Source organism: Eumetopias jubatus, unplaced genomic scaffold, assembly GCF_037043125.1.
Source record: "Eumetopias jubatus isolate StellerSeaLion01/CBP00866 unplaced genomic scaffold, mEumJub1_p1.0 scaffold_3, whole genome shotgun sequence".
NCBI classification, from domain to species: Eukaryota; Metazoa; Chordata; class Mammalia; order Carnivora; family Otariidae; genus Eumetopias; species Eumetopias jubatus.
Window position 1 is genome coordinate 43,486,377 of NW_028274809.1, and position 13,453 is coordinate 43,499,829.

The window sequence follows — 13,453 nt, forward strand, 5'->3', positions numbered from 1 at the left end:
TACTTGCCCATCCTCCTGGACATCTGCAGAAAAAACAAGAATGTGGGCCTCCTGGCAGCATCTCTGGTGATGTTATGAAGTTAAATATCCTTTAAGGACTTGCCTATATGATTATAACGTAAGTTCAGAGTGTCAAGATTTTGGTTACTTACTGTTCTTGGGTTCCGGATGAATATCTTTGATCTACCAAAGGAGTATTCTTCCACAGGAATCTCTAATTCATTAAACAGAACTTCCACGCCAGCCCTATAAAAATAAATAAAAACAGTGAGTTTTTTGAGTTACAAAAAGAGGTTATCTTCTCTTCAATCATGGTATCAGGTTCTCAGCAGCATAAAAAATAGCTTTATTTCCAAGTATAATTGGCTTTCAGTAAGCAGTCTTTTGTGAAAGATTTTTCAGACTGAACTCCACAAATTAAACCAAATCCAGTAACGCTAAAAGAGTAAATTTGGGTTCAGAACTATGTAGTCTAGGAAAATATGGCATTAAAGCCAGTATCTTGATTTCATTAGCAGAGACAATCTTTGTATCAAATATACCCATAACAAAGCACCAACCAGAACCAGGAGGGGATACAAGAAATTCATATTTATTTTTGAACCTGCTCAGTTAATTCTTGAAAATATTTTTAATATTGCGCTCATGCCTCACAGCATGGGCAGAGCTCAAGAGACAGTGCTAAGTGCCAGGCCAATGGGGTGGAATGAAGCAGAGGCCTTATGTGATGGAAGCAAGGCCTGAACTGGGCTCTGACTTCTCCATCCTGGACCCCCTTTCAACATCAATCTTTAACCAAACTTCACCCCACCAACTTAGGGACTAGGTGCCAAGCAGGGAGTGAAGGCATGTTCTGTGCATTATGGTAAATACCGACCATAATACCCTGGCAATTAGCAACGGGAACAAACAGTATGCAGATCCCATGCTGCCTGGGTATTGACCTGTGCATCGGAGGCCAGATCATATGTCTGGAGTTCATCTCCTTGTAATACAGGGTGAGTGCTCTATTCCAGGCCAGGTCCAGTGAGAATGTGGGGGCAATACCAGTATAGTGAAATCAAATCCCTAGTGCCTGCATAAGCCTGTAAAACAGACACGGCGGCCTTCCTGTGGTGGCTGGGAGAGCTTCTACCACCTGCAGAGAAGGGGCAACTTCTCCGCCTGGCAAGAGATGAAGAAAGAGCAGCGGACAGCTGAAGCCTGCTTTCTCTTCTGCAGCAGCCCCCCGGCAGTACACAGGTTCTGTCTGCATGTGGAGAGCTCACAGGGGCTGCAGTGGTCCGTCGCTCTGTCTGGGACTAGATGCCTGAGTACAGTTCAGGGAAGATGGGCGGAAAGCCGCAGGACCCGGATTCTGACGTGTTCTCCAATCCAGCTTTACCAGCAATAACACTGACTCTGAGTCCTATCTGCTCCTGTATCTATTTCTCAGTTGGTGCAGACCCAGGCGAAGAGTAAGACCATCACCCCCACTCACCGTCGTCTCTGGGGTTAATTCCCCAGGAAAAAAAAAAACCCAAAAAGCGGAGAGCAGTGATCCGAGATGCCTCTAACTCCTTTCATGATTCTACACAAATATACTTAGCAATTACAAATCCCCTCCTACAAACTTGCCACAGCATATTTTTAAAATTCTATTGACATACAAGTTCCAAATGTGGATCTGATAAGCCCTGTTCAGACCTTACAATCGAGGCCTCTATAATCAATCAGTAATTAGCACAAAACGGTACCCTAATGGAAGAGGGTCCAACACAGAGGATGCATCCAACTTGCCACAGAACTGTTTCACTAACAGCAGGTGAAGAAAATAGCATGGGATTTGTAGGCCTTAAAACTTCATTATTAAATGTCATCAATGCATTTCTTACCTTGCTGGTCCTTTCCAATGAGGCCATGTTTGTTTACAAAGCATTTTGTATCTTTCTAGGCACGGTTCATAGGCTTGCCTGAAGGCGTAGCCTGCCCTCCTCACTCGAACATTCTCCAAAAGACCCAGGTACCTGATCTGATGACATACTAGAGCCTCGCTGAAGATGTGTGCTGCTTTTTTATCATTTGGTTTGATGCACCTAAAATATTACAAAGATTTCAGGTTTTAAACTCTGTCTCTTGAGGATAGATCTGTGTTTTACAAAGTAGAGTATATAATTATTTTGCGATAATTATTTATTACTCTTGGGAAACCTAGTCATATCTTTTGAAATTATTTTAAACTTTTTACAGAAAGCTAAAAATGAATATGACATACATGACACTTAAAGAATATACTAATACATACAATAATAACATGGATGAATATCACTGACATTTTGTTGACTGAAATAAGTTTGACATAAAAGAGTACATATTTTTTAATTCCATTTACATGAAGTTCAAGAAAAACAAATCTATGATTAGAAATCAGTATTGCTATTACCTCTGGGGAGAGGTAGGGGTGCAGATCGACAGAGAAGGGGCACAAAGGAACCTTCGGGGATGATGGGCACAGGGGTATACATATATAAAAACTTCAACAAGCTGTACAATTAAGATTCATACACTTTACTGTACCGTATGATAGAACTCAATGAAACTATTAAAAACACAACTGGTTCCCTATTGCCCTGTATCTCCCTCCTTTTTAACAAGGCATTTTGCTGTCCAAGGAACAACAAACATTTCCCAGCCTCCTTTGCACGTAGGTGTGGCCATGTGATCAAAAGTCTGGCCACTAGGATCACAACAGAATTAATATATGGCACTTCTGAGTGTCCTTAAAAGGAAGGGACTTGCACTCCCCTTGCTCTTCTCTAACTGCTGGCTGGGAATACAGAGCCACATGGTAGAAAGCCATCTTTGACAATATGGATGAGGGAAACACCCTGGGAACCACAGGGCCACAAAACAGAAGAAAATGCTGGATTAGTCCCAAAATCCTTATACTCAGAAGTTACATAAGGAATAAATGAGTCTTGTTTAAGCCATTGTTATGTTTGGATCTTATGGAAGCAATCTCTATATCTTAATTAATACATTGTTAAACATTTATGGTTATATCTGCCTACTTAAAAGTGTTAAATAAATTCTACACACATACATAATATGTGAATAATTAAGTCTGACCTATTTTGACTTCGGTGTTTTTATGCTTCTCCTTTTACATTTACAAAAAATAATGTCCACCCTTTGGCTTAAAAATAGACAACCAGATCAATGAACAGCCTAGTGAGTTTAGACCTAGACACTTAAACGTGTTTTCAACTGATTTTCAATAAAGGCATCAAGATAACTGAATAAAAAATAGTGTTTTTTTTCTTTTCAATATATGGTGCCAGAGCAATAGGATATCTATATGGAAAAATATGGACCTTAACGTGAAATCTGAAACTACAAGGACTCTAGAAATAATATAATATATGCACAAGCTTATAGTTTATTAAGACTTCTTAGAGATACAATAAAGTCACTAAAAAGGAAGGGGGATGAAGGAACATTCTGGGGTGATAGAATATTCCTTATGTTGACCAGGATGGTGGTTGTCAAAGAGAATACAATGATGAAAAAATAACTGAGCTGTTCACCCAGGATCTGTGCATATCACATCATGTAAATTCTTATTAAATAATAACTTTTTAAAAGTCCACTTAATTGAGAATAACAAAAGCAACTGACCACAGAAAGTTTCCTGGGTTTTTTTTCTTTTTTGAAACTAGGATCTTTGTCTGCTATATGTTCCAATCTGACTGCAATCAAACCAGGGGGCTTTGACTATTTATATTTGTTACCATTATAAATATTAGGTAAACAAACCACACAGAAATGTTCTTCCCGCTAGGTTCCTCACAATGGCATTTTCAAAGACAGTTCTGGAAGGGATGTGTGAGTGTGTGTGCGCTATATGAAACCTGACCTGTTCGATACACGTCCCCCATTATCTACTTCACCAAATATACACACTGAAAACTCCAATCCTCATTGGGCTTTACTGAATCTCGAGATCTAAGGTGCCCTGGAAACAGGAAAAAAAGACCCGATGCTTCTGAAGGAATTCTTTCTGTTGCTTTGAAAAATTTAAGAATGTTTTGGGAGTCATTCCTTTCTCCAAATCTGTAAGTCTTAAGAAGGAAAGAGACATATTTCCTAACACCAAAGTTGGAACCAAAGCCCCACTTGCTTTAATGCTGTGCTCTAAGTTAATGTAAGAAGATGAATCCAATAGAAGAGTTTTCTGCAAAACCTTTACCAGAAAAACGCTTACATTTCTGAACATGTCATGAAACAAAGATACAAAAAGTAAAAAATCCTATGTGAGAACAATGCAATTTCATTAAATATCTATCCCCCCCGCTTTTTGAAATTCCTTGCTTGAAGAGGTGGGAGGAGCACTGGAGGATTTTTTAAGCAAACCCAAGAGACCACCTTATTTGATGGGTAAGAACTTGGGTTATCCTCTGTGGGGGTTATATTCCGATTTAGGCAAACAGGGAAATGATCTTCCTTGAAACTACCTTCCTAATGAACCTGTCGAAGAATTTTATGTGCCAGAAATACCTAATGTAGTTTGGATTCTTGGTCTGGAGGTTTTTCATCAGTGTGGCCACAGACGCCTTGAACTGAGAGCCTGCTGTAGGAGGCCTTTTCAGGTTGATCTTGGCAGGGTTCCCTTCGGGGAACAGAGACTTGATGAGGGTGTGGCCGGCTTTCCACATGGCTTGGGACAGGTCTCGATAGAGGAGATCATTGTTTTTGTCAACAAATCCTTCCACTTGGTACAGCACCTAAGAGCAGCACACGAAACTCAGCAGCTGATAAACTGCAGTCCCAGGCATCACACAACTGTTAAAAATATTCCAAGACTATCTATAATTCAGCCTCTACTTTCCCCATCAACCCCCCTCCCTCAGCACATTAGTCACACTCCTAATACCAAATTAGCCTCCAAGTTTAAATTCCATCTGTCTAAATCACAGAAGAGTTCAAAATAAATTCTATTACACTTCAGGATTTGCAAGAATAAACTCCAAAAAATGCTATCATAACATTTTCAAAGGATTGTAGGCTTTTTTGGTGTTTGAGCACATTTTTGAGGTTTTACTTTTCTTTCTTTTTTTTTAGTTCACATGTGCCAATTCTAGTCTGCTTAAAAGTAGACAGGAGAAAACAGAGATAGCACTGATATTTTCAGACATCCTAAGTGGGCAGAGAAACTGACCAGAAAAGTATCTTTTAATAACATAAGCTAACAAAAAAAAAAAAGTACTAGGTTCCAACTTTTTGAAATTAACAGAAATTTGGATACTATATACCTAATTTTTAATAAATATATAAATAAGAATGTTTTCCTCTTTGGAATTTGCAACCTTATTTATTTATTTTTTTAAAGATTTTATTTATTTATTTGACAGAGAGAGACACAGAGAGAGAGGGAACACAAGCAGGGGGAGTGGGAGAGGGAGAAGCAGGCCTCCTTCGGAGCAAGGAGCCTGATGTCGGCAACCTTATGTAAAAGAAAGAAGGTATTAACATCAACTGATACTCTTTCAGGACTCTAAAAATTAAGTTATTGTCAAAATTGGTTTTAACATTACCTTTTTTTTTTAAGATTTTATTTATTTATTTGAGAGAGAGAGAATGAGAGACAGAGAGCACGAGAGGGAAGAGGGTCAGAGGGAGAAGCAGACTCCCCGCTGAGCAGGGAGCCCGATGCGGGACTCGATCCCGGGACTCCAGGATCATGACCCGAGCCGAAGGCAGTCGCTTAACCAACTGAGCCACCCAGGCGCCCATTAACATTATCTTTATAGACCTTAGGTGGCATAAAATTAATTCCCTCAAATATTAAGCAAATGAGTGCTTTTTTTTTTTTTTAAGATTGTATTTATTTATTTGTCAGAGAGAGAGAGAGAGAGAGCGCAAGCAGGGGGAGGGGCAGAGGCAGAGGGAGATGCGGGACTCAATACCAGGACCCTGGGATCATGACCTGAGCCAAGGGCAGACGCTTAACCGACTGAGCCACCCAGGCATCCCAATAAGTGCTTTTTTAAAAAAGTAGGTATTTTCCCCACTGTTATTTCAAAATCTCAGTCTAAGAATTCATTGTTTTTGCTAAGTGATCTGTGCTTCTAAAACCTTACTGTCAGTCGTTAGTGACTCCTAATTTTTACTAGCAGGTCTCCTTTTATTCATGTTGACAGATCTATTTTTATAGGATAACGGAGAGCTTGGAAACAATAAAATCGATTTTTAAAATACATTTGAGCTCTTTCATTAAGACCACTGGCTTTTCCTTTCAGCTCTCAGTTAAGATTTTGACTCAACACGATTCAGATTCTACCTCTATTGTGATTTCGGCGACTCATTCTTACAAGTTGGCACTGGTCCAAATGCCACCTGAGGCATGGCCTCCTCAAGGGAAGGACTGCAGGCCCACTGGGTGCTCGCAGCTCCCCCATACCTTGCCAGCATAGTGCTGAATTCTGAAACAGCTGTGAGGCAGGGATGTGTCATTGAGAAACCTAGAGCTCTTGCTCATCCTGCTCTCAAAGTGCTGGTGGGTGGCGCAGACTTGGTTGAGCTTCTCCAAGAAGGTCTCGTCGGTGACCGTGCCAGGTCTCAGGCACTCCTCATCCAGCATGGCCAGGATCCCATTTGTGTTCTGCAAGAAAGGAAGTAAAAAGGGTTTCCTTCCTTCCTCACTGTATTGTTTAAATAATTATTCCTAATTACACCGTCAAACACAATTAACTTAGTCACAAGAAAATTCCGCTTGGTTACAACAAAAAGCAGAGAATCAAAACAAGCCACAAGAAGCCACAGGAGTCCTGGCCCCCTTCCACAGCCCAGGTGTGTGTCCCTGCTGGGGGGGGGGGGGTCCCTATCAGTCTCCCTCCCCCACTCTGCCCCCCATCCCCCCAAAGAACAGGACTTAGGAGTCACCTCAGCTACCTCAGCGGGCTGATGACTGAAATCCACATTGTTCAAAAAAGGCAAATCAGACCTCACATTCCAAACACACTCAAACACAAATCTAAACGTCAGAAACTACATGTGACAATGCAATCTCTACGACATGTGGTCACAAATCACAAAGCACAGTCTTCTAAGGCCATTATTTGATCCATAGCTTCAGAAGGAAATTGGTTTCAGATGTTTTCAGATTGTTCATGTAAAAATACAGTTTATTTTCTCGCAAAAAAAAAAAATGTGATTTGGGATCAACGCAATCAAGCTGTGTTTTAAGAATATCTGTTTAGAATAAAATTCTTCCACATAAAATTTCAAAACGAATGTTGAACATGAGTGAGAATTTGTTGTGTATTCAGACCCCATGGTCCCATTTATCCTAAGAGCAGTCAGCCCAGTTAAACTGAATCAAAAATCCAGAATCTTCTACTTTGCTAAATAAAGGCCGCTCTTCCTTGCACTGCCCCTATGGGCCCGTATGTCCCCATTCCAAAGAGAACGATCCACTCTACTGACCATCAGCCCCACCCACTTCCACCGGGCCAAAGCTCCCAGTTCCTCTCCCCTTCTCCTCACAAGGCCATGACATCCTCCGACCAGCATTTGCTCATTCCACACAAAACCCCAGGGGAAGTGTGGACTCTCAGGGATCAAGTGTGTTCACAACAGCCCCAGAGTAAACATTATTGTTAGGTAACGCCGGAAGGAAACATTTCCTTTATGTACCCAGGCTTCTACGTGAACCTGAGTTTCTCCAAGCATATAGGCAAGGGGATTTGGGGCTGAGATAATCTAGTTAAATTAAGTGTATTACCATGGTTCTCTCTCTCTGTTTTTCCTTCTTGAAGGGAAAATAAGTTCAATGTTATATTTTTGAAGGAAAATGTACTAGTCATGACTTCTGAAAGTTAAAGTTCTCACAGCAAATTACTTTGGTCACAAAATTTACAAGCACAAAATTTTCAGTAAATTCACTGATTTTTCTGGATATTAGAGTTTTGAATTGCTTTAGGTGGAACGTTAGCATTCACCTTCCAACACTGTTCAAATATTTCAAAGCAAAGTTTACTTAAACAGTCATACTTCAGAATATTCAATTTAATGTTCCATTTAATTCAAGGTGCAGCCTTCAGGAATATCTTAAAAACTGAGGGAAGAGATACTGGCTAATTACATAATGTCCAAAAGGTCTTGTTACAGATGAAAAGAAAGTGACTTGCTGGACATTTCGAGCCTGTGATTCTATTCCAGCACTCACCTACCACTGACAGCTAAAAAGACTGCAGGACGATAAAGTTTACCCATCGTTTCAAATAACTTTCAATAACTTTGTTATCGAGGCCAAGAGTGTGAGTAATCTTAAGCATAAAAAAAGGGCTCCCAAGTTTTCACATACGAATTAACCTTTCTGCAATCAATTCATTTATAATAAACTACAGAGTACGATGTAAAAAAAATATTTAGTAACCTTTTGGAATCCAAGATTTATCTAGTAATTTTTCATACTTTAAGCCTTTTCACATAAATACAGACACAGTTGGTCACCTGAAAATTCCCGTGGTCCTCGGCCACCTGCAAAGTCACACACACACACACAACAGCCCCCACACAGGCAGTCTGAACCGAGGCCGGGTCTGTAGTGGAACCACTCCTGGGGCCCCACTTAGCTCAGCTCCCATGACTGTCCCTCTCTCCTCCTTTATCTTAATTCAAAGAAATTTTTTTTGTTATCTTACTTGAAGAACATGTAGCTGGAAGAGCATGCCCCTTTATCCTCCTTTACCTAAACTTGAAGAGCACGTTTGTTGTTCTCTATTAATTTATTTTAACAATGTTTTCCAGCTTTAGTGAGATACAGTGGACATATAACACTGTGGAATCTTAAGGTATACAAGGTGATAATTTGAAATATGTTTATACTGCAAAATGATTCCCACCGTAAGCCTTAGTTAACACCTCTATCATGTCACATAGTTACCTTTTTTTTTTTTTTTTTTGTGATGAGAACACTTAAGACCTGCTCTCCTATTTTCAAATATATAATATGGCATTGTTAACTGTAATCACCATGCTATATATTAGATCTCTGGAACTTACTCATCTTGTAACTAGAAGTCCGTACCCTTTGACTGACATCTCCCCATTTCCCCCACCTCAGCCCCTAGCAACCACTATTCTATTGTTTCTTTGGCTTTTTTAGATTCTACACATAAATGATACCACCCAGCATTTGTCTTTCTCTGCCTAACTTATTTTACTTAGCGTAATGCCCTCAAGGTCCATCTGTTTTGTCACAAATGGCAGGATTTCCTTCTTTCTCAAGGCTGAATAATATCCCATTGTATATACACACCACATCTTCTTTATCCATTCATCTAAAGACGGACACTTAGGTTGTTTCCATATCTTGGCTATTGTGAATAATGCTGCAATTAACACGGGAGTAAAGATACCTCTTCGAGATCCTGATTCTGTTTCCTTTGCATATATATATACCCAGAAGTGGAACTGCTGGATCACACAACAGTTCTATTTTTAATTTTTTAAGGAATTTCCAGGCTGCTTTCTATTGTGGCTACACTAATTTACACTCCCAGCAATCATGCACATTTTCACACATCCTCACCGATAATTCTCTTTTTGGTAATAACCACTGAACAGTGTATTAAGTGGCTCCCGGAATTTTGGAAACGAAATGGATAAATGATTGGGCAAAAACGTTTTTCCCGAGCCTCCTCTGACCAGTGCTCATATTGCCAGGAGCCGGGGACTAGACCTGGGCTCCCAGCAAGAATGGGGCGTGCACTGAGGGCATGGCATCTGAACGTCATGCGTGGGCTCTTGTGATGTGGCCACGGGACGAGATTGAAAATCCTAGCCAAGGATCAAAACGTCCAGCTGTCTATGTGTGTATTCAAGAACTGTGCATGATCTCTGATGGCTATAATGGAGTCTCCAGAACTCTGCAGTTCTGTAAAGAAAAGTGTCAAAATAGCGAAAATGCTACAGCTTAACACCGAAGCCTGCGAGATCTTTTGTGCAGGAAATTATTACCAAGCAATTTTTATACTCACATTTTCTATTAGGTCACAAATGATAGCATTATTGAAGTAGTCAATATGTGTCCATTCTATGCCCTTAGAAACAAGAGAGAACAAAATCAGATTCCATATGATGAGGCCACACACCACCATCTATAAAACAGCCACTGTGCTACCTTTCTATGCTTCATGTCCTCTCTGGGTATTTCCTTTATAAAATCAGCGCTGCAAACTGTCATCTTCTGGTTCCCAAAACTTCCTTAATTTCAGCGGTCTACCACTGACATGATGTGACTAAAGTGCACGCACGCCCTTGACCTGTTCTGAGACCGCCTCCCATTCCACTCTCCCATCTGTGGCAATTTCCCATGCACTTCATTGGCCCTGTGCCAAACATTTACTTAACAGGCCCTTGGGTCAATATTACTTTGTGTATATTTACAATGTTTATAAGGAAATAAGTCAGAACTTGATCCCAGGAATCTAAGGCCCACATTTTTTCTGTTCTTAATTTGTAACCACAAGGAAAAATTAATTTTAGAGTCAATCCCATGTTGTAAGGCAGCTGACTATTTCAAATGTAAAAACATCCCAGTGCTAAGACAAAATATTTCCAACGTAAGGAAAGACATGAAAATCGACCCACTGGTTCTGAGGCTAGCTACAAAGCCAAATCTGTGAGGCTATATGTCATCATTCTGGATCTGCATACACTGTGCCTGTAAGTGTAAACATTTATTTTTCTTCTAAGGGGAATTTAATTCATATAGCAAGCTGGGGATCTTCCTATATATTCTTAGACGTGTTTTAGACAATCTGTACCAACTGTTTTAAGTTACAGATCAAAGTTTGGGCAATCCATTTACGATGAGAAGACAGGAAGAGAATGACTCTGGCTTTTAGGATGTTTATGTTAAAAAAGGTGCCAGCCAAGTATGAAATGTTTCTAAAGCATGGTGATCATTCTAAAAGAAAGATGAAATATTTATGATTTAGCTTTCGAGTACCTGGGTTATTTTATTAAGACACTGGGGATAACAATCACATTAGAAAATTCTGTACTGAAGCAAAAAAAAAAAGGAAAGAAAAAAGGATTCAGTGTCTTTAATAATTTACAATAACACTATAGAAAATGAAGAAAAATAGGTAATACCATTATTAAAATATTAAAGCAAATAAAAACAAAAATATAATACAATATAGACACAGTACAATAATTGCTCCTTTTGTTTGAAATAATTTTATACTTCAAAAAACATTATTTAAAAAATGAAAGCATGAAAACCACATATGGTTTTACAATTAAGGATGAAACTTTATAAACATTACTTCTGATTATTTTCAAATTACATTAAGTGAGATAATTTACACAGTGCTAGTACAACACCTGGCAATATAGTAAGCACTCAACAAATATTACCTGTTTTTATTATAAAATTTTAGGAAATCAATGCCGCTTTGCCTTTTCTCGAACAACATATCATAGAATCCTAGAGTATACAGACTTTTGAATCTGGCTTCCATTTAGCATAATGCATTTGAGATTCCTTATGTCACTGTGTTTATCAACTGCTTGCTCCTTTTTTTTTTTTTTTGACAGTGGACTGACATTTTTATTATTTTTTTCTTTCATTTTTAATACGTTTTATTCTGGAGTAGCCAATTCTTCAGATAAGTCCTTGATCAACTATTTGTTGGTTTAAAAAAAAAAAAAAACTGCTTTTGAGTATAGCTGACACAGCGTTACCCTGGTCTCAGGTGTACAACACAGGGATCCAGCTTCTCCGTACGTTACCCTGTGCCCACCATGGGCGCAGCTCCCATCTGGCACCATGCACGAAGGTTACAGTCCCACTGACTGTATTCCCTGTGCTGTGCCTTCCACCCCTGAGACTTGCTCACTCCATAACTGGACGCCTGGACCTCCCACTCTCCTGCACCTGTTCTGCCCATTCTCTACCCCTCTTCCCTCTGGCAATCATCAGCTGGTTCTCTGTGTTGATCGGTCTGATTCTAGCTTTTGTGTATTCATCTGTTTTGTTTTTTAGATTCCACATGAGCGAAATCATATGGTGTCTGTCTTTCTCAGTCCGACTTATTTCACTTAGCATAATACCCTCCAGGTCCATCCATGTTGTTGCAAATGGTGTTTGTTCCTTTTTATTGCCTGCTATGGATGTACCACTGCTGTTTACTCATTCATCTGACTCTTTTTTTAACACACTATTATTTTACATCATTACAGTAGAACCTGCTAAGACTCAAGCCAGTCAACTGATACTTCCTGAGCACCTACTATGTGCCAGGCACTGTTCTAGGCTCTAGCAGCAGGGCAGCAAAGATAATCCCAGTGAGCTCAGATGTCCTCACAAATGCACTTTTAAAAGACAAAATGTGGCTAAACTTAGATAAATCTGATTTTAGGGTTCTGTTTTAGCGACTTCTGAATCCACAATTTGTATGATGAGTAAAAAGAGGAACCTTGAACAAAATGTATTTCAACATTACCTCCCGTATATACTCCTCCTGCTCTTCTTTAAGAGTCAGCTCAATGAAGATTTGTTGTAGCTTTTCATTACAATAATTAATAATGAACTGCTCAAAGCTGTTGTCCTACATGGAGAAAAATGAAGAGAGCGTTATAAGCCATGCCATTAGGTCTCACACAGCAGTGACACTCTAACACCGCAATCCACAAGAAACACCATACATACACCGTCCGGCGGATTTAACTGTGGCCCAGCACACAGCTCCTGGGACACTGAGACCCAGCACACAGAGGCTTGCACGCTGCAGGCCCTCGAGAAATGGTTCATGAGTCAAGTGGGTGAATGAAGTATACACAAGTTATGCAGTATTTTGAAAGATGAGGATTTTTAGTTGACAAAGGAGCACCTCACACATGGTATAAAACAAAACAAAACAAAAAATAAATAAATAAACAGTTTCCCCTAAAGGATCCGAAAAGGAACAGTGAGATTTATAGTCTCTGTCACCCAAGTTCTCAATCCGCCATTCTCGGGTGAAACTCTGCAGCTCGAGGAAGTCTTCTTGATCTGACCTCTTGTTCCTCTATGCAGGGTCAGCTCCCTCATTCTGACTCTTAGATACCAGCACTTCCTAAAAATCACGCTCTGTGTACATGCGTGTGGGCCTCTGTGTACACGTGTACTAATTAGTTTCAGCCCTGTCTCACTAGACGGGCAAGGGCTGACTACGTGTCTCTTCTGTTCACCAGTGTAAGCCCGTGCCTCATGCAGCACTTTGCACCTAGCAAGTTCTCCACGTGACTTGATGAGTGAATGAATGAGCGAAGTGCCGAAAAAATAGAGATTCAAGGGAATCAGCACATCAAAATCATTTCCCGAGTGAGAAACTCTCTTCTCAGAAGGCTCCTGATTTATCGCTCGTATGGTTCTCAGCAGCTTCTCCTTCATATTAGAGTTACCTCCTACAAACTCTGG

At 39.9% G+C, this 13,453-nt stretch overlaps 1 protein-coding gene across 4 annotated transcripts in view; it reads right to left on the bottom strand.

The window, feature by feature from the left end:
• Nucleotides 1-13,453, bottom strand: part of MYO1B (myosin IB) — a 145,085-nt gene that overhangs the window by 24,449 nt on the left and 107,183 nt on the right. For all 4 annotated transcript variants that reach the window (XM_088022080.1, XM_088022078.1, XM_088022079.1 and 1 more), the window contains exons 13-18: nt 12,498-12,602; nt 10,023-10,085; nt 6,440-6,640; nt 4,537-4,763; nt 1,875-2,075; nt 153-246 (exon numbers count right to left, since the gene is read on the bottom strand). In XM_088022080.1, coding sequence (XP_087878206.1) covers nt 153-246; nt 1,875-2,075; nt 4,537-4,763; nt 6,440-6,640; nt 10,023-10,085; nt 12,498-12,602 — 891 coding nt within the window. The remainder of the gene's footprint in view (nt 1-152; nt 247-1,874; nt 2,076-4,536; nt 4,764-6,439; nt 6,641-10,022; nt 10,086-12,497; nt 12,603-13,453) is intronic.